This window comes from Cnephaeus nilssonii, assembly GCF_951640355.1.
Source record: "Cnephaeus nilssonii genome assembly, chromosome: 11".
Classification (NCBI taxonomy): Eukaryota; Metazoa; Chordata; class Mammalia; order Chiroptera; family Vespertilionidae; genus Cnephaeus; species Cnephaeus nilssonii.
The window spans coordinates 21,634,794-21,657,576 of NC_137082.1; the positions used below are offsets into that span (position 1 = coordinate 21,634,794).

General features: G+C 37.8%; 1 protein-coding gene across 5 annotated transcripts in view; it reads right to left on the reverse strand.

The window, feature by feature from the left end:
- Nucleotides 1–22,783, reverse strand: part of MACROD2 (mono-ADP ribosylhydrolase 2) — a gene marked incomplete at its 3' end in the record, with an annotated part of 1,993,251 nt that overhangs the window by 1,963,113 nt on the left and 7,355 nt on the right. For all 5 annotated transcript variants that reach the window (XM_079784766.1, XM_079784764.1, XM_079784768.1 and 2 more), the window contains exon 2: nt 17,447–17,563. In XM_079784766.1, the coding sequence (XP_079640892.1) occupies nt 17,447–17,563 (117 nt within the window). The remainder of the gene's footprint in view (nt 1–17,446; nt 17,564–22,783) is intronic.

The following is a 22,783-nucleotide window of genomic DNA, read 5'->3' on the forward strand; positions in this document are numbered from 1 at the left end:
GTTTTAAAAAAAAAAGTAAAGAAACAGATTTTAAAAACTTTCGATTATAAGTGCAACCTTGGAACACTGATGGAATTACAAAGAAATGTGAATGATTTTTTTTTTAATGTTATAAAGTGGTAGTTGTTACATATCTACTTAAGGAGACAAAGCCTTCCTCCTCATAGTGTTCAGTTATTATTGCCAATTTTATTATCCACAAATTTATCTAGAGTTTTTGTGCTTTTTAAATTAAAAACAAACATCATGGCATCATAAGTAATAATCTATGAACATTTTTATAACGCACAGCATAAAGTACATCTTTCCAAAAATCAAATATAATTAACAGTAAACATGTAACACATAAACATATCAGTAATGCTTTTAGAAAACAAAAGGCAGCATTTAACAGAAGGTAATTGAAGAAGATATAGAGCCAGAAGGCCTGGGATCAAGTTCAGACTTTGCTACTTGACAGCAGTGTGACCTTTGGCAAGCTAACCCCACTGTACCTCAGTGACCTCATTTGTAAAATGAGATAATAATAGTACCTACTCTTACTAACAGTATCTACTTCACTGTTGGGATAATTACATAATTTAACATTTGTAAAGTGCTTATAACTATATTTGGCAGATATTAAGAACGTTATAGTATCTGTTTTTTAAAATGGAAGGCCTTTTCCTAGTTCCAAGGGAATATTTGTTTCCCTTATCATTAACCTCAAATAATGTTTAGTCTATCGTCACTAACTTTCACCCCTCATTTCCACACACACAAACATAGGCAGTTTGTTCATATAGACTAGGTTAGCAACATCGAGTTAAATTCAAAAATGAAATATCCATCCCTTTGAGCTGGGTAAAGCTCAATTAAGCTATAAATCAAAAAAGTATGTATGTATCACTTACTAAAAGTATGAAATAAATTAAATATTTACATGCCCATCATGATGAAATACATTTGGTATCAGTTATATCATTCCATGAAAGGAGCTTTCCTTAATTACTAAATAGGACTTGGTGAAAATATTTTTGTAACTCTTACAACTAATTTTTTAAACTTACTTTGTAAGATAAGAATAGAAATGCAATAGAATAAATGAAAAAGACAAAAGCAAATGGAAAACAATTGATTCTATTCACCAATATTTGCTTAAATAAAAATATTTCAATTTAAAAATATTTGCTGAAATAAAATTTTACTATAGGATTTTGGTAGAAATATTATAACAGATTAAATTCCCATCAGCACTTTTATTTTGGCCAAATCAATGAATATAAAATTAGCAAATCCTACAAAATTGCAATCTGTTTCTATTGGTCATGATTTGTTCATATTTTTTAGTGTATAATATAACAATACAAAAAAGGCTCTAATACATACAAGCAATCTTAGAATATAACCAGCTACTCATGTGCAATACTTTTTAAAATAAAGGTTAGATTTTTTTCATTAAAAAATATATTATGCCCCAGCCAAGTGGCTCAATTGGTTAGAGTGTTGTTCCCTGTACCAAAAAAGTTGCAGGTTTAATTCCCAGGCAGGGCACATACCTAGGTTGCAGGTCCGATCCCCAGTCAGGGTACATATGGGAGGGAATCAACTGCTATTTCTCTTTCATATCTCTCTTGCTTCCTCTCTCTCTCTAAAATCAGTAAACATATCCTTGGATGAGGATTAAATGTGTGTGTGTGTGTGTGTGTGTGTGTGTGTGTGTGTGTGTGTGTATAATGAAATGTGTATGCAATGTATAGGTACTTTTTCAAGCTCACTGTACCTAGGCCATGATAAGGATCCCAAGGAGGAAAAAAGATCAATTCCATTTTTAGAAGTTTTATAAAAAATACATTCAAATTAATAAAGTTGACAAAATGAACCATTGTATTAAAAATTATAGCTAATCCCATAATAATTACTAGTTATCAAAGTTAATCACCACATATGTACTAAGAAGTGGATACCAAGAACCCACCCACCCAGATTACTCTAAAATAAAAAACTAAAGTCTAAAGTAAAAGGCAAATTTACATTTCTAAAGCAGCATGGAAGATAACAATGAATCTCTCTCCCCAAAATTTATTTTCTATGAGATACAATGAAAAATCACTATTCAGAAAAACTTTTGTACCTATGGGGAGCAACCACAAGAAAAAAACACCCTGAAGTACTTGTTAATAATAGCTACAGGCTCCTGGACCCTAACCATATCAACTGAATCAGAATCTGTATCGGATGCTGAATATGTTTAATAAACAGTAAATATGCTAAGCAAAATTATACAGATTCCAGTCATTGTGCCAGGAATTGAATATTATTAAAATAGTCTCAGTAAATCTCAGCTGAGAAGATAAGACTACTAAACATCATATAGAATTCAAAAGGCAGAAACTGTGTCTTGTACGTTATTGAATTCCTGTCAGATGTCTGAATGATTTACAAAATGGGTATGCTAACTATCTTTTGTTTACTTGTACTACTTTACCTTTCTATTTTCCTGATAATGAATTTAAGAGCTGACAGAAGAAAAAAATAAGAAGTTTGAAAAAGCTTTCACTATATTATGCCAAAAAAAAATACAAATTAGTGGAGAACAGTATGGCACTTCCTCAAATTAAAAATGGAACTTCCATTTGACCCAGTAATCCCACTTCTAGGAATGTATCCCAAGAAAACAGAAACACCAATCAGAAAGGATTTATGCACCCCTATGTTCATAGCAGCACAATTTACAATAGTTAAGATTTGGAAACAGCCTAAGTGCCCATCAGCAGATGAGTGGATTAGAAAACTGTGGTACATCTACACAATGGAATACTACGCTGCTATAAAAAAGGAGTTCTTTCCATTTGCAACACCATGGATGGACCTACAGAGCATTATGCTAAGCAAAATAAGCCAGTCATAGAAAGATAAATATCACATGATCTGACTCATTTGTAGAATATAATGAACAACATAAACTGATGAACAAAACCAGAATCAGAGTCACAGAAGCATTGAACAGACTGTACAACCAATGAGGGAAGGCAGGGGGTGAAGTGTAAGAGATCAACCAAAGGACTTGCATGCATGCATATGAGGAAAACCAATGGACACAGACAGTAGGGCGGTGAGAGCTTGTGCTTGGGGGTGGGGGTGGCAGGGGAGAGGTCAATGGGGGGGGGGGGGGAAGGAGACTTATGTAATACTTTAAACAATAAAGAATTTAAACTAAAAAAGTACAAATTATTTTTAAGATCAATAATATAGTGACCAAAATTTCAGAACAAAAAATGTTCCCTAATTCAGAAATCATGCCCCTGGTGTGAAATATCAGTAAGTACTTGAAATAACTCAATAAATAGCAACTGGTTATATAATGATCCTTTTATAGGTTGACTACAATGATATTTTATACATTTAGTAACTTCCTTATAGGAATTTTACATTATAGATTAGTAATTATCCTCACTATATAAATAGAAGTGTTGCTCTAGCTTGTTTGGCTCAGTGGATAGAGCATCAGCCTATGGACTGAAGGGTCCCGGGTTTGATTCCGGTCAAGGGCACATGCCCGGGTTTTGGGCTCAATTCCCAGTAGGGGGTGTGGAGGAGGCAGCCAATCAATGATCCTCTCTCATCACTGATGTTTCTATCTCTCTCCCCGTCTCCTTTCCTCTCTGAAATTTATGAAAATATTTTAAAAATAAAATAATAAATAAATAAATAGAAGAGTTAAGAATAAAATGTTTGCACAAGCACAAATACTGAAGTGAAAGTTAGATATTTTTAAAATATATTTTATTGATTTTTTACAGAGAGGAAGGTAGAAGAATAGAGAGTTAGAAACATCAGTGAGAGAAAAACATCGATCAGCTGCCTCCTGAACACTACCTACTGGGTATGTGCCGGCAACCAAGGTACATGCCCTTGACTGGAATCAAACCTGGGATCCTTAAGTCCGCAGGCTGACGCTCTATCCACTGAGCCAAACCAGTTAGGGCAAAAGTTAGATATTTTAACCTTCAAGGTAATGTCCATTTATTAGGTAAACTACTTTCCTCAAAATAACTGCCCCTAAAAGATGAGATTATTATCCTATTAATTAATATGTAAATAAATTTAATTGAAGTCTAGAATAAGGCAAAATGCCTGCTATGAGCTCTATTAATTAACTCTGTACCAGTGACCTTAGTCAAAGCAAAAGAGAAAAGAAATAAGAGGCACAAATATTAAGAAGCTACAAGAACATCATTTGAATAAGGTTTTAATGTCTATCTAGAAAATCCAAGAGTATCTCATAAAAGACAGACTAATAACAAAATGCCAGATTAGTATTCAAAAATCATCACTTCTTTATATCTCATCAATAACTAAGTAGAAAATTAAATGAGAATAAATATCTCATTCATACTTTTTTAAATCTATTAAATAAATATCTAGCAATAAGCCTAACCAAAACTAACAAGATAAGATGAAGAACATTATAAAACATCACCTGATCAAATAAGAATGTAAAATTGGGTATAAAACATTTATATACACAATCATTAAAAACAATAAAATCTGTAATACATATAACTAAAAGTAATTTCCTTAATGCAAAATAAACTCTTGGGAGACACATAAGAAAAAATAATTTTTTAAATAAGCAAATAATATTAGGAAATAAATCATTAAATAGACATGGAATCCACTTACACCAGATGGCCCACAGTAAGTACTTAAGACAGGAAAACAAGTGGCTAATAAACTTATTAAAATATTATTTAAATAATACTTTAAGTCATTTAAACATTATTTAAATCATTTTAAATCATTCATGGGAATAAAATGATGGTTCAAAACTTTTAAAATGAAAACTAAAAATATATGTCAATTGAAAAATCTTGACCCTTTTGACCTAGCAATTCCATAGCTAGAAATTATTCTTATGACATAAGCATGCACAAGAATACAAAGATAAACATATGAGGACATCTGTAAAATATTGGTTGTACTAGTTAAAACAAAAATTTATATAATCAAAATGCTCATCAATGAGGAAGTGATTAAATAAAATCACAATATCTTCATACAATACAGACTATAAAGCCTTTAAAAATAAAGTCAAGTAAATCATTAGAGTTTATAAAAGGATCTCAGAAATAGATTATGAGGTTAAAAAAAATACAAAAAAATTAACAATATTAGAGTATGACCCTGTATGTAAAAAAGGATAGAAGCGTTCTAAACATACATTTATATAAAGATAAAAATTTTCTACAGCATAATCATAAACATGTACTGACTGTGATCCAACAATTGCACTTTTATGACTCTATCTTGTAGAAAAACATATACACAAGGATTACAAACATATTCATCATAACCTTGTTGCAATAGTTAAAAAAAAATTGGTCTGATCAAGGATAAAATAATTTATGGTAAATAAATTTAAGTAAATTATGGTAAAACACATAGCCATTTTAAAACAAAACAATGTCAAAATATAATGTAAAATGGAAGGTCCAAAGCACCATGTATATATAATGTTAGTTTTTAAACTAAAATTAACAAAATACTATATATGAGTATACATACAGTAGAAAAGTATTTATAAAAGCCTAACAGGAAGCAGGATTAAGAGTACAGATACTAGTACTAGGCTTGCTGGGTTAACCATACAATTACCCTCTTAGCCTCAGTTCCCCATACTTATTACTTCCTAGGGTTTTTAGTTCTTCATAAAAACTCCCTACTATTTATAAATGCTTAGAACAATGCCTGACACATTGTTGCATTAAATAAAAATAAACTAAAAAACACATGTCTAGAAAGATAATCACCTAAATGTCATCAATGCTTACCTGTTTGAAATTCTGTGTTTGGGGAAGGGAAAACTATCATTTTTTAAAACTTTATATGTTTTTATGCCTCCTGAGTACTTTATAATGGCCATGATTTAATGCATTCCTTTGTTTTATAAAAATACTAGTGGTCCCTGGGCACAGATTCATGTATAGGTGGGGTTCCTTGGCCTGGCCTGTGGGGATCGGGCCGAAACCAGCTCTCTGACATCCCCCTAGGGGTCCCGGATTGCGAGAGGGTGGTTCTCAGGTGACACACGCTGAAATCAGGCTCCCTCCTCTCTGGTTCCAGATGCGTCACCCAAGAACTGCAGCTGCCAAGTCACCACAGCTCTGTAGCTCCTGAATTGAGTATCTGCCCTTGGTGGTCAGTGCACATCATAGCTACTGGTCAGACAGTTGAAGGGTTGGACAGTTGCTTAGGCTTTTATATAGATAGATAACAAAATATAAATACACAGATATATAAATGTATAGTAGGGACCAACTCTAATAAATTAATGCCTATGATAAAAATTTGATTTATCATTAGTTTTAATATATCCTTTTGAAAATAATTTTTAATTAATACAAACAACATTTAAAGAAAAGTTATGTTATTTACTTGTAACTAATTAGAAGTAATTACATTTTAGAAGTAATTACAAAGCCTTAAATAAGTTGCTAAAGTCAATTTGTAGGCTCATTTCAAATGTCAGAACAGTTAATCATTTTTTATCAAAGTAATAGAGTTCGATCCATATGCACACTGAGATATTATACATTTACTTTTAAATAAAAAGTACTTCACAGTACCAAAGAAATCTAGAGAGCTCTCTCATATAGAAAGAAATACCATACACACACACACACACACACACACACACACACAAACACACACACACACACACACGAGGCCTGGTGCATGAAATTTGTGCACGGGGAGGGGGGTGTCCCTCAGCCCAGCCTGCACCATCTCCAATCTGGGACCCCTTAAGGGATGTCTGACAGCCCATTTAGGCCCAACCCCAGGGACTGCTGGCTCCCAACCACTTGCCTACCTGCCTGCCTGATTGCCCCTAACCGCTTCTGCTTGCCAGCCTGATCACCCCCTAACCACTCCCCTCCCAGCCTGATCAATGCCTAACTGCTCCCCTGCCGGCCCGATTGCCCCTAACTGCCCTCCCCTGCCGGCCTGGTCACCACTAACTGCCCTCCCCTGCCAGTCTGGTCACCCCCAACTGCCCTCCCCTGCAGGCCTGGTCGACCCCAACTGCCCTCCCCTGCAGGCCTGGTCCCCCCCAACTGCCCTCCCCTGCAGGCCTGGTTGCCCCTAACTGCTCTCCCCTGCTGGCCTGGTCTCCCCCAACTGCCCTCCCCTGCTGGCCTGGTCCCCCACAACTGCCCTCCCCGGCAGGCCTGGGTTCCCCCCCAACTGCCCTCCCTTATAGGCCTGTTCCCCCGCAACTGTCCTCCTCTGCAGGCCTGAATGCCCCCAACTGCCCTCCCCTGCTGGCCTGGTCCCTCCCAACTTCCCTCCCCTGCTGGCCTGATCGCCCACAACTTCCCTCCCCTGCTGGCCATCTTGTGGTGGCCATCTTGTGTCCACATGGGGGCCGTCATCTTGTGTGTTGGAGTGACGGTCAATTTGCATATTACCCTTTTATTAGATAGGATATCTTTATTTTTAATTAATCCTCACCAGAGAATATTTTTCCATGGATTTTTAGAGAGTGGAGAGAGAAACACAGAGATAGAGAAACATCGATGTGAGAGAGACACATTAATTGGTTACCTCCCACATGGGGATCAAGCCTGCAACCGAGGTATGTGCCCTTGACTGGAATCAAACCCAGGACCCTTCAGTTCGTAGGCTGACTCTCTATCCACTGAATCAAATTGGCTAGGGCCATGGCATATTTGGAGTAACAATATAACCCTATCTAGAAAAAAAGAGACATTTTTATCCTATTATCATTAAAAACTAGTATTTACCCAGTGTAGTATTACATGAGCATAGTTAAATAGTCTTTAAGATCCTACCATGGAACTATTAGCAAATTACGAACGGTCAAAACTAAACCAAACATAACTTGACATCTAGATTTGGGTATGTGTAGAAAGAAAATAGGAAAAGTATATATATACTAGAGGCCCAGTGCATGAAATTCATGCACTGTGAGGGGGGGGTCCCTCAGCCCAGTGTGCTCCCTCTCGCAGTCCAGGAGCCCTTGGGGGATGTCCAACTGAGGGACCTAAGCTATCAGTTGGAAATCCTTAGCACTGCTACGAGGCGCAAGAGGCTCCCACCACCGCTGCTGCACTTGCCAGCGGTGAGCCCAGCTTCTGGCTGAGCGGCTCTCCCACTGTGAGAGCACACTGACCACCAGGGGACAGCTCCTGCATTGAGCGACTGCCCTCTGGTGGTCAATGAGCATCATAGCGACCGGTCATTCTGCCATCCAGTCGATTTGCATATTAGCCTTTTATTATATAGGATGCCTATCTCTCTTTCTAAAAGTTGGCTGTCCTTCATCTATTTAAGTTGTTCCCCAAAGATACACAGACAATCCTGGTAATGACCATTTGAGCCACTAATGGGAAAGGTCACAAGATTCCTTATTTAGTTGTTTAATCTTTTGCACTCGGATGTTGAGTGTGACTCGACACGGTTAGCATTAGAATAAAGGAATCGAGAAAAAAGCAAGCAAGTGCAAAGGGTTAAGTATTGATAACTCCAAAGAGTCTGGCCACAAGTATTGTGTTAACAATAAAAAGAAAGTAGGAGAAACATACGAGTCATTTCCATAAGCTTTTTATAAATTTAAAATTCACGGTGGCCCCTCTCACCAACTAAACCCTGAGAGAACCAACTATCAGAATTTTCCTGTGCCTCCAGGAAAATCAGGTAACAATATTTTGCGTGAGATCTGCAAAATAAAAAAGTACCATGCTCTGACTGTGCCAATCAGTGTTTCCAAGTACACCTTGGCTTAGTGTGTTTCATCACTTAATTAGAAACAGAACAGTCATCTGCATTTAGTTCTCTGTCTTACACTAAGGGAAAAAATCACTAGTGTTCCACTCACAACAGAAAGTATTGATAAATCACATTGTCAAGGATCGGAAAAGGGAAGACCACTTATAGAAAATTATATAGTATTTTATAATAAGAATTTCAATAGACAGACACATTAGAAAACATTTTGTTCAATTACCAGTAAAGAAAGTGCTTTTACTATGTTTGACTGTTTTCATCCAAAATCTTTCTAAATACTTCCATGACCAAAAAATAAAAAAGCACTGTGACAGAGTCCATTCCTTTCAGAAGCAACTGTGTTCATAATTTTTTTTTACCCCAACAGAATCACTAATACAAGAGAATTATAAAATCCGGAAAATCTCTAAATCTGTTATTTTCATATGGATGGCAAAACTTCAAATATAAGTTTGATGGTAGGAACCCCTCTTTGTTAGGGTTTTCTGGATTCTGAATATATCTGATTCCAATCTCTAAGGAACAACCAGCAATCTGAAATCCATGGCTTCCCCTACAAATAGACCAAACTAAACCTCAATATTTCCAAACCTCCAAAGGCACATATATCTTCTGCTGTGGCATGCACATAGCTAAGCATATGAACTTTTATTGACCTATATTTATTATCTATATTTTAGTACGTGTTTCATCAGTAATCTTCAACTTGGTTCTAAATCAAAGACTTAGGTAAACAGTAAATTGTATTTAAAACCTTGTTTTGAATACTTATATGAAAATTCAATAACGGAAAAGGATGGCTTTGACTGCTCCTACTCTGTAACCCATCTCAAAGTATCTGACCTAAACGTATTTAAGTAAAATTCATATTTATTAGTATGATTAACTTAATGGATTAAAAAGAAAACTGGTAGAATCTGTGGTGAAATTACAGACTTAAGAGATACACAGTAAGAACTTTTCATCTTGTGGTCTCCATGCATATAAAAAGATATGGGTGTTTTTATTTCTAGTACACTATTTTAAAACAGAGGGATGGAGGCAGAATGGACTGGAAGTGGGGCCGGGGTGAGGAGAGAGGATGAAGAGAGATGATGCTCCAGCTGCAGGAGCAACCCAGGGAAAAGGGAGATAATGGCTTTGCCCAGGACAAGCTAAGTGCCCCCTGTCTCAGAACCAGAGCTGGACAAGGGGCTGTGGCTGAGGAGCGAGGGTTGCGGTGGGCTCCCTGCACAGCTCTTAGTAGTAAAAACTACGATGCACAATAAAACTTATTTATAAGTTGTTAAAATAATCTTGGAAAGAAGTTAAAAAGACTGAGTGAAATAAAAGCAGAGGACAAAACTATGTAGTAAATCAAGAATTCTCCATTTTAAAAGTTAACAAATGTCTGACTAAACCAGTGCTCACATCTTCACATAGAATATCATTACACAAAAATCTTTAATGGTAAATGCCATTTATTGTCAAATATCTTACAAGTTATTTAGGCTATGTAGCTTAATTCTTCCAAGGAGAAACAAATTCTTTGTAGCAAAGTTCTTTTTGGAAGCAAACCAACTACCTCAGTAAAGGGCTTTAAGAGGATATAACATTAAAATAATTTTTAACAGTTGCTTTACATGTCAAGACACAATAATGCCCAAGTAAACGCATTTAGAATGGCAATACTTTAAGGTTTTTCAACACTTCAAAATATTGTAATAGCCTGGCCAACATGGCTCAGTGGTTGAGCATCAACCTATGAACCAGGAGGTCACGGTAAGGGCACATGCCTGGGTTGCCAGCTCGATCCCCAGTGTGGGGCATGCAGAAGGCAGCTGATCAATGATTCTCTCATCACTGATGTTTCTCTCTCTCTCCCTCTCCCTTCCTCTCTGAAATCCATAAAAATATATTTAAAAAAATATTATTCTCTAACAGGCTTAAATTTTTTCATTTACATCCATTTAATTTAAGTTCTGTTGACATTTAAACTCAGATTTTGAAATCATCAAGTTTAGTTACTAAGTACTAGCCTATCTAATAAAAGGGTAATATGCAAATTAACCATCACTCCATCACAAAGATGGAGGCGCCCATAGCCACAAGATGGCGGCGCCCAGTCCACTCAGCCCTGCTGGAGTCCCCCAGTCCCAGGGTGGAGCGGCAGCATGAGCAGCCTGGTGGAATGCTTGCCTTGTCACCACAGCAACGAGGCAAGCACTCCACGCACGGCTGCAGATGGGCCTCTGGGCCGCGAACAACCTCGGCAGAGGGCGCGCAACGCAGAGAGCTACTGGTGCACAGATTCGTGTGCAGGGTTACTAGTCAATAATAATATACAATGCTGATGAATACATATAACACATGAATTCTCATATTTGTCTCAACTTACCTATGTAATAGTTCAGTAAAATCTTTATTGAAATTTATCACCGAGCTATCTGACTTTCAAAACTTAATAAAACTGACCTTATATCACAGAGATTTAAAGTATTTGTTACCTACACTAAAAAGCATCTGGTTTAATTTCTAAGCCTATCATTTCCACATGAAACTTTGAAAAGAAAGTAAATAAATACATGAATATACCATCAGGCAAATAATTTATCATTTGTTCAATTCACACAGCAATATTTCCTGAATATCTACTGTGCATCAAGCACTATGCTTGCTAATCACAATCTGATAAGGAGATTGACCATGATTAGATAATCCTTAGATTAAGTACATACAAATAAATTGATATAATGTTCCAGGAAAAGGAACATGGCTCTATGAAAACATATAAAAAAGGAATCTGTTCCACAGTAAGAGTGTAGAGAAGACTTCAGAGAGAATGCAAGGGTTGCAAACTGAGAACTGAAAGCTGAGAAAAATTAGTAAGGTGAAGCTGGGGTGTTTTGCTCTGAGTCTTCTGTGTCTACAGATTATTTTACTTTTAAATTATAGTGTTCAAACTGAGTATGAAAATATAAAAAGGAATTAATATCAAATGATTAAACAGAAAACATTCCTCTCCATATTTTTTTATCCCTAATGAGTTCCATCCTGTTTTTAATACAATTTTTCTGTTTAGTCATTTTAAATTTCAGAGAACCAACTCACTCTGAAAACTGGTAAGAAAGAAGAAATCTAGCATTTATTCTTCCTTTTTTTGTATAAACTGTGATGCATAAAAACAAAAAAACTTGATTCAAAAAATTTCTTTATATAAGTTCAACTAATAAATGAAAAATGAATAATATTAAAATAACATTATTTTATAATCCCTAAAAATAATGATCATTAATGGCTACTAAAGTAATTTAGGTGAAAAGTTGATAGGGAGCTTTACAATGGATGAATTAGCCTGATAATACTTCAACTAATGGTCAGTTTTATCACCACAGAGAGAGAGAACCAGACATTATGCGCCTTCTAATATTACAGGAAAGAAAGTACAACAACCTATAATGTATTATTTCAAATAATTAAACTCAAGTCTGATAAGCCTCTGTATTTACCAGCTCATAAGAAACACAGGGGAAAGAGGAACATGTTAAATGACACCACAAAGATGCAGTCAGCAAAATGCAAAATGTAAAAAATTCTATAAGACAAACAACCTACTTTATTCATTAAATAAATTACAAAGCAGGGAAAGGACAGAGAAAAAAGAAATTGTAGAATAAAAGAGACTTAGGAAGTACAATATGTGGACCTTGTTTAGATCTTGACTCAAGCAAACCAACTATACAAAGAAAGCAAAACGCTTTATGACACAGTAGGAAAATATGAACACTAATTAGATACTGTATTATATTAAAGAATTATTAATTTTAGGTGTTATAATAGTATGGTGGTTATAGTAAAACAATTAAAATGTGCCCCTATCTTTTAGAAATATATACATATGCATACATAGATATATTTATAAATAAAAGTGATGATGTACAGGAATTGTTTCAAAATAGTCTGGAGAAAGGTACAGAGAGCTTTGGTATAGGTGAAATAAAATTAGCCACATATTAACTATTGAAACTGAGTAATGGGTGCGTAAAGCTTCAATATACTCTCTATGTATAATAATAAAAGTGCAATATGCTAATTAGACCGGACAACCTTCCAGACGAAGCTGGTGCTGTCAGGGATGCCTGGGTCCTGGGTGCCAGAGAGAAGCGGGTGCCGGCAGCCAGGGGAAGGAAGGCCTACTCTTGCACAAATTTCGTGCATCGGGCCCCTAGTTTGTATATGTTTTTAAATGCTCATTTTAAAGTTTGAAAAAAATTTGGAAAAAAAGAACTGCCCTTTGTAGACTGTTAACCTCTGAGATATTCTTATATAACATACTAATTGAGCCTACCTATTCATGAAGCACTATTCCAGGTGCTAGAGACACAATATAATAGAAGGGCTGAGAATTTTTAAATTCCCTACAACAAAGCAACTGACAAAAGAGAATTATTACATAATTGCTAATACAGAGGAAAAAGTAATTAGAAGCATATAATTCCAGAGATTTACTAATAGTATTGATAAATATGAACATGAATAATACACAAATGGATTTCTGTTTTAGTAATCATCTCCCATTACTTACCATTTCTGATCCATAGCTTTCCAATACTACCAAAGTAGTATGTCAATGTGAACATACATTGCGGTAAAAGCAGGTTTACAGGTGTCAGTAAGCGAAACACGGTTTATTCTTATATTATTATTTATTAACACATTGCAGACGGATCATGAGAACTCTTGCTTCATATTACAGTGTTTTACAAAGTATCATACTTTAAAAAGATATTAGCTTGTAAGAATATGTAATAAATAACTTCAAAATGCAATGGATATTTAATTTTAAAGCACACCTTTAACATTTATGTAAAACGTTTTTTGTACTCGTTCAATAGAAACTTATCTGGCCACTGGTAAAGCTAGCAATAAAACTACTGGTCCATGCCCTAGCTTGTTTGGCTCAGGGGATAGAGCGTCGGCCTGCGAACTGAAGGGTCCCGAGTTCGATTCCAGTCAAGGGCACATGACTGGGTTGCGGGCTCAATCCCCAGTAGGGGGCATGCAAGAAGCAACAAATCAATGATTCTCTCTGATCATTGATGTTTCTCTCTCTCTCTCCCTCTCACTTCCTCTCTGAAATCAATAGAAATATATTTTTTAAAAAAACTACTGGTCCACAATGTGTTAATTACTAGAGGCCCAGTGCACTGGGGGGGGTGCCTTCTCGCAGTCCAGGACCCCTTGGGAGATGTCCGCCTGCTGGGTTAGGCCCGATCTCCCCAGTCCAGGGCTCTTGCGGTCTGGGACCCCTCGCTCCTTACCAGCCACCTGCAGCAGAGGCACTCGCCAGCTGTGATCCCGGCTTCTGGCTGAGCGGCACTCCCCCTGTAGGATTACACTAACCACTAGGGGGCAGCTCCTACATTGAGCATCTGCCCCCTGGTGGTCAGTGCATGTCATAGCAACTGGTCATTTTGCCGTTCGGTCAATTTGCTCATTAAGGTTTTATTATATAGGATTATTTTCCATACTTTTGCCCCACCCTGTATTATCTACTTGCTTCCTCCTTTCTACACAAACATTGATCTTATATTGTTTTGCAATTTTTGGTTTCCTTTTATTAGGACAGATTAAAGTCAAAATATGAGTAACATATTCAGTCTCTCCACTCCTTTTTAAACTTTCTACTACAATATAACAAGAAGCAGTTAATTAAAGTAAAAAAAAAAAAACTGAGCAAAGTAAAAAAAAAATTTAAAACAACAGCTTAGAAGTTTCTATGTAATTATAAATATCAAGACCAAATGAACTTCTATAAAAACAAAGATAATAATAAACTACTAAATTTAAAAGAAACTATGTGACAAAGAATTATAAATTATCTTCTTTTAAAACTTAGTTTTAAATCTCTTATTTAAAAAATAAAGCTACAAATATCAATACCTACACATATACATATACATTTATAAGCAGTTAATTCATAAGCTTAAACGTTTCAAAATATAACTATATTTATAATTGCCCTTTGATTTTTTTGAATTTATATTTTTCAAAGATCTTTCAAACTGTAAAAATACTAAAATTTTTGACCAATATTTTAGTTATCTAAGACTAGATACATAACACTAGAAGAAAGCACTTAGAAAACATCTATAATAATAAAGATGTAATACGCAAATTGACTGAATAGATGACCACACTATGACACGCACTGGTGCCAGGCCTGCCATCACCGCATGATGGCCCCGCAGAGGGAGGCCCAGGCCACCAGCCGGCGGGCAATCATTTGGGGGGCAAGGGGGGGAGCTCCGCGGAACCAGGGAGCCAGGGGTGTGTGGCGGTGGACAGGGGCAGTGCCAGGCCAAGGCGGGTATGGGCAGGCCACAGGGCCGGGGCCACGGGGCCTCGAAGCCAGCAGCTGGGGGAAGGCAGGTCTACCCTTGCACAAATTTCATGCATCAGGCCTCTAGTATATATTATATAAAGAAATTAACAGATATTACATGTAGAATGAGCCATTATGTTTCATGAAAAAAGAAGGGGCCAGTCACCAATTTCTACATCACAACAGAGAGGAGCAAGTAACATTTAATGAAGGGAATAAAGCACTATTTAATAGAAATACAATTTTGATCATATCACCTAGTTCCCCATGAAGGCCTGTCATTTTCAAAAAGCATGAAGGAAAAAAACTGAAATACATAGAGCAGCTGTAAGTCACTTATAACACTCCTATTGGGAAATAGGATTAAATAAATACACTGGATCTTGTTTGGGAATAACAATGTCAGATGTTACTCAATGTATCTTATCTGATTGGGGGACATATTTTGGTGTGTAGTGTCTCTAAAAACATCCAACACTGAGTTCTTAATAACCCAGTTCAACCCTACACTGTTACATGCTGAATGTTCAAGTAGAAGCAGCCAACATACAGGCCAAGCCTCTTTGCAGAGGTGAGCTAAGCCAACCTTGGGCAATGCAGCCTGGGTTTCACTACTGCTTTGTCAATTGTGGCAGCAACAGGAATCTACCTCTATCTCAAGAGTCAAAATTTTCTTTAAAAGAACACCATGTACTGCATCCTTAGAAAACTGACCAGCTAAAACTGTGACCAAGAAAGAAAACCAGATGAATGAAGCACTGGAAAAAGAGAGGTTTATTAGCATAAAAAGTAAAGCTGAAGTATTCGATACTAGCTTCATATAAACAAAATAAATAATTGAGACCCAAACATTAAGAGGCACATAGCCCTAGGTCAGAGAAGGCCCAGAATTCTGTCCTTTTGATCTCTAGCTCTGTATTCTTTTCATTACACAGCTCTACCTACTCTTTCAATGATGCCTTGATTAGACTATTATTAAAATAACTTGCATTTACTTAAGACACTGGGCAAGGAGGTCAGATCTATACATCCCAATCAGCTAATGACTCCCATTAGAACTAGGGGTAAACACACTACCCACTTGCCCAAGGGCACACTTTTCCAGGCAGAGAAAGGTCTAAAAGAACCCACATGATTTGCCTTCCTAGAAAAACAAAATTCTGTCTAAAGCCCCAAACTCTCAGGTCAATGTGTTTTCTTCACAGGTTCTAAAGCTTAATTTGGCTGCTACTTCCCACAGATTTTGTCCATAGAAACTCCATGCTAGTCTTCTTATTCTGGGCCATAATATCCTGTATAGTTCCATCAAAGACAACAATCTGTGAAATCAGCATGCTCCAATATCCTTTCTTAAAATTACCTTTGTTTCTCAACTGTTACATATCCTAAAAAGCACCCTATTCTTTTAAACTTGACATCCAGACCATAAACACCAATAAATGTTAATTCAGAGATAAACATATTAAATATACACTAAATTTATTATGTTGTTTTTAGAATTTTATTCCATGAACCTTTGTAATACTAAAAATTTCATTTATATTCTAATACACACATTTTCCCTCAAACAATCTAGACTCTAAATAATAACAAGTTTGAGAAAGAGTAAATTTGTCATACAAATACTTTATATGTAGACATAATGCCAGACCACACAAAATAGAGTTCCCTCTCAAAAAAATGTATAAACACACTTTGAATAATTATAAAGGCAGTGTTTATAAAAATGCATTTCATTTTCAAAATTGAGCTATCAGCTATTAAAGTGTATATACATTTTTTAGGGACACCCTGTATACTCTTCTCTAAAATTATGTGAAATGTTATTTGGTTTTTCTCTATTCTTTTTGATGAACTGTCTTTGAAATATATCCAATCCTTAAAATAAAATTGAAGAAATCCAATATAAATAAACTTAATCAAAACAAACTCAAAGGGCCACACCATATCTCTAATATCATTTGCTCTAAAAACTACTGCAAAATAATTTTTTTAAAGTACCCATAAAGGAGTACCATAATATAATCGTGGTGTATTTTAGAATGATTAGGGTTAAGGTTAGGGTTAGGATTAAAAAAAAAAAAATTAAAAATAATTTTCTAAATTTAAATAATATGTAATAGATTGTTAAAAATAACTAAATGACAACTGACAATGATTTAAAATAGCAAAACTGTCATCTCTTTATTGAATGCCTGTTATTCATTTTTCCCAAAAATTGTCCTGCAGAAGTCATAAAAAAAAAAAGGCAACAGTAATGTATCTACCTGAAAAATATTCTGAGAAACTTACCATTATTTTGGCTCTTGCCCTTCACTTCCTCCTTCCACGATAGAATAGTGTTCAGGGGAACATAGTCCCTTATGTATTCTTTGCGTCTTTCCTCTAGGGTCATCTTCAGTAAGCGTTCTTGCAAAATAAAAGCAGAACTTCCATTTGTATTTAACTTTTAAGATCAGGAATTATTTTATAACTTAAATATTAACCATGCTAAACTACCAAAAGAATCAATGTGGGCTTGAGAAACACCAAAATGCAAATCTAATGACTCTACTTTGTAGTGTTAAAAGATGTTAAATTAACACTGTATCAGCAGGAAGAAAAATAAGGAAACTCTTCCAATCAACATCTATTGACAGTCTACTGTGTACCAGGTGATATGTTTACACATTGCAAATACAAAGGAGATCCTTGACCTTGAGAAGTTTACAAGACAAAAAAGAGGAAATGGATGAGACAAAATAAGAGCTGCATAAATAAAACACTAAATCCTAAAATAGTTATGTATAAACTAGAGGCCTGGTGCATGAAATTCGTGAATGGGGGGGGGGGTGTCCCTCAGCCCAGCCTTCACCCTCTCCAATCTGAGACATCCCTCTCACAATCCAGGTCTGATGGCTCCCAACCACTTGCCTGCCTCTGCCTGATTGCCCCTAACTGCTTCTGCCTGCCAGCCTGATCACCCCCTAACCACTCCACTGCCTGCCTGATCGATGCCTAACTGCTCCCCGACCGGCCTGATTGTCCCTAACTGCCCTCCCCTGCTGGCCGGGTCACCCCTCACTGCCCTCCCCTGCACGCCTGGATCCACCCCCCTCCAACAGTCCTCCCCTGCAGGCCTGGTCCCCCCACAACTGCCCTCCCCTGCAGGCCTGCCCCCCTACTGCCCTCCCCTGCAGGCTGGTTCCCCCCAACTGCCCTCCCCTGCTGTCCTGGTCCCCCTCAACTTCCCTCCCCTACAGTTCTGGTCCCCCTCAACTGCCCTCCCCTGCAGGCCTGGTTTCCCCAAACTGCCCTCCACTGCAGACCTGGTCCCCCCCACAACTGCCCTCCAATGCAGGCCTGGTCCCCCCCAACTGCCCTCCCCTGCAGGCCTGTCCCCCCAACTGCCCTCCCCTGAAATCCTGTTCCCCCCCAACTGCCCTCCTCTGCTGGCCCGGTCACCTCTAACTGCCCTCCTCTGCTGGCCCGGTCACCTCTAACTGCCCTCCCTCCTTGCCTGATCGCCCACAACTGTCCTCCCCTGCAGACCTGGGTCCCCGCCAACTGCCCTCCCTTGCTGGCCTGGTCTCCCCCAACTTCCCTCCTCTGCTGGCCTGGTCACCCCCAACTGCCCACAACTGCCCTCTCCTGCCAGCCATCTTGTGGTGGCCATCTTGTGTCCACATGGGGGCAGCCATCTTTGGCCACATGGGGGCGGCCATCTTGTGTCTTGGAGTGACGGTCAATTTGCATATTACTCTTTTATTAGATAGGATGCTAAGAGCACAAGAAAGGCAGTCACCAAGATATTTTAATTTGAAGATGCCATCAACAAAAGTGCACTTTTAATTTAATAACACCTATCTGGCAGTGATATAAATAATACTTTAAATATATATCTTGATTACAAGATTAAAATATTTTTAAATGCATCTTAAAATTGATAATAATGGTGTCATTTGTAAAGAATTCACCGTGTGTCAGGTACTTCACGTATATAATTTTACTGAAATAATCATCTCAACAACTCAACAACTAGAATTAGTATCTCTATTTTCAGATAGGGAAATAAAGCACATCAAAGTTCAATAATCTGTCCTAAGCAAGAGAACTTCCCATGAAAATCCAGTCAGATATCTCCATTAGAAACTATAGCCTATACAATTTGCCACTATACTGTACTGCCTTCTCAAGAAAAGCTCCCCAAAAGAGGTGATGTGTATGTTGGTTCCAAACAGGCAGAATTTTATCATGAAGAGGTAAAAAGGATATTTCAGAATAAAGAATAATGTAAACAAAGATAAGAATAGTTTAATGAAGCTGCAAGATATACTATGAAAAGGGAAGTGACCACTGAAGTGAAAAGTAGCTTCAAACAAAAGTTAAAACAAAAATGTATAGGAACTTGTATACCATGCTCAACAGTTAAACCTTTATCCTATAAAGTAGACCACTAATATTCAAATTTAATTATGCATATCCCAGAAGGTACAAAAAATTATCCACGGAATTGGCGAAGGAGAAGCAGCTGGTGAGACAATTTGCAGCTGGGAAGGGCAGAGATCTCCTGGAAAAAGGGTGCAAGACAGAAAAATTGGAATACTACCCTCCACGACTGCTGACTTCTAGACACTGCAGTTGTGCCTCTCAAACTCGCAGGCCTACATCAAGAGAACCCAAATAGTTCAAGTAGGGAACTACACTAGATTACCAAGCCCAGGAAAACTGAGAGATTATACCAGTAGCACCATCACCAAAAGATCCTGGGTAGCAAAGCAATTGGAACTTCAATTAAAACATTACAGGAAAACATGGGGAGACAGAAAGGAAATTCTCAAAGGAAGGAACAAGAAGAATCACCAGAAAGGGAGTTAAATGAACTTGAGGCTAGCAGCTTAACAGAGAAAGAATTCAGAGCATTCGTTATAAGGACGTTTAAACGGATGGATGACAAATACACACAATGAGAACTATAAGGAGCTTAATGAAAACGTCACCAGCATGAAAAGAAACCAAGAGGAGATGAAGAACGACATAGCTGCAATAAAGAACACAATGGAAGGCTTAAAGAGTAGAGTAGAAGAGGCTAAGGACCGCATCAGCGAATTAGAAGACAAGGTAGGAAAAAACACACAAACTCAGCAGCAACTGGAAAGAAGACTTAAAAAGCAAGAGGAGAGCCTAAGGGAGCTTTGGGACGACAAAAAACGAAACAATATTCGAATAATAGGGATAAAAGAAGGAGAGGAAGAGAAGCAAGGACTAGAAAATCTGTTGGAAGAAATAATGACAGAAAATTTCCCTGATATTGGCAAGAAAAAAACTATCCAAGTCCAAGAAGCATACAGAGTCCCAAACAAGTTGAACCCCAAAAGACCGACATCAAGACACATCATAATTAAATTGACGAACACCAACGACAAAGCAAGAATCTTAAAGGCTGCAAGAGAGAGACAGAAAGTTACCTACAAGGGATCTCCTATCAGAATATCAACTGATTTCTCAACAGAAACACACCAGGCCAGAAAGGAATGGAATGAAATATACAAAGTGATGCAAAACAAGGGACTGAATCCAAGAATACCCAGCAAGGCTATCGTTCAAAATTGAAGGTGGAAATTTTTTCATTTACATCCATTTAATTTAAGTTCTGTTGACATTTAAACTCAGATTTTGAAATCATCAAGTTTAGTTACTAAGTACTAGCCTATCTAATGAAAGGGTAATATGCAAATTAACCATCACTCCATCACAAAGATGGAGGTGCCCATAGCCACAAGATGGCGGCACCCAGTCCACTCAGCCCTGCTGGAGTCCCCCAGTCCCAGGGTGGAGCGGCAGCGTGAGCAGCTGGTGGAATGCTTGCTTTGTAACTGCAGCAACGAGGCAAGCACTCCACGCACGGCTGCAGATGGGCCACTTTTTGAAAGAAGACAGAAGGAAGGCCAAGAGACATATGAAAACCTGCTCTAAATCACTAATCATCAGAGAGATGCAAATCAAAACAACAATGCGGTACCATCTCACACCTGTCAGAATGGCCATTATCAACAAGTCAACAAATGACAAGTGCTGGCAAGGATGTGGAGAAAAAGGAACCCTCGTGCACTGCTGGTGGGAATGCAGACTGGTGTAGCCACTGTGGAGAACAGTATGGAGTTTCCTTAAAAAACTAAAAATAGAACTCCCATTTGACCCAGTGATCCCTCTTCTAGGAATATATCCTAAGAAACTGGAAACATCAATCAGAAAGGATTGCACCCCTATGTTCATAGCAGCACAATTCACCATAGCTAAGATTTGGAAACAGCCTAAGTGCCCATCAGCAGATGAGTGGATTAAAAAACTGTGGTACATCTACACAATGGAATACTACGCTGCGGTAAAAAAGAAGGAGCTCTTACCATTTGCAACAATATGGATGGAGATGGAGAACATTATGCTTAGTGAAATAAGCCAGGCAGAGAAAGATAAATATCACATGATCTCACTCATTTGTGGAATATAATGAACAACATAAACTGATGGGGGGAAAAATAGATCCAGAAACAGAGAAACATCAATCAGAATGTCAAACCTCAGGGAAGAAATTGTGCGGTAACCAGAAACCCAAGAATGCACGAGAACGCCTTTCCAGCCATGCTAGCAATCATCAGATGTAAGGTAATTTTACCCGGGACAAGAGGGTAAGTATTTTGGACTTATTCTCCTGACTCTTCATGGGTAAGACCACTCATGTGGGCTGATCCCCTGACTAATGTAGTTACCAATAATACCAAACACCTTGGTCATCCAGGAGGTCCATGGGTGGGGCAAGAAAGTATAAATACACAGGGGTCTCCACCCAGCTTCCCTTTTGTATGACACAAAATCAAAACAATGCCCCTTTGTGTGTAAAATTAAAGAGAGGTTTCTGGCTTGTGTGGACACCAAAGAAAGGGTGTCACTACTATCACTACTTGCCCGCGGTAGAAGTGCAGAAAATGTAACTAAGACCTTGTCTATACAAAAAGAAATAGACAGCCAGTTTGAAAGGGTATTGCCATGGACTAGAACAAAGAATATCCTTACATGATATTATTCTACACTGTCATGAAAATTTTTCCCAGATTTGGATCACCCCCATTACTTATAATAGTTCCTCACGCCCATGGGGGGGAGGGGGAGGGGGAAATCATCTGTTTGGTGCTTGGAGACAAACGTAACACATCTCTAGATATTTTAGAATTACAACAGCATATTATATAATTACCCCAAACAAACTTACAAACTAATTCTTTGAATGTCTGGCAGCAATTTAAAAAGGACATGAAAGGGTTTAATCCATTCCACTGTGTAGAGGGCCCCCTGGGAAGGCACCTGAGCATTCTAAATTGGCCCCTCTTGCCCTTTTGGCCAAGAGGGACCTGCTTCTCACAATCCAATTGTCCACAGCTGTTGCCTGAGCTTCTGTTCATGCCAAGGTTGAAACCTCGTGATGGTTGGTACCATGGATCTGTCTCTCGCCCAGTGGGGTGAGCTGGGCCTCCTTGGAGAAGAAACCTGGGTTCCACAAGATATGTGATCAGTGCTGGGACCCTGCCAGCAGGCGAGGGGATCCCAGGGCAGGTGCTGAGCGTGGAGGCCATGGGGGCATAGGCGACCAAG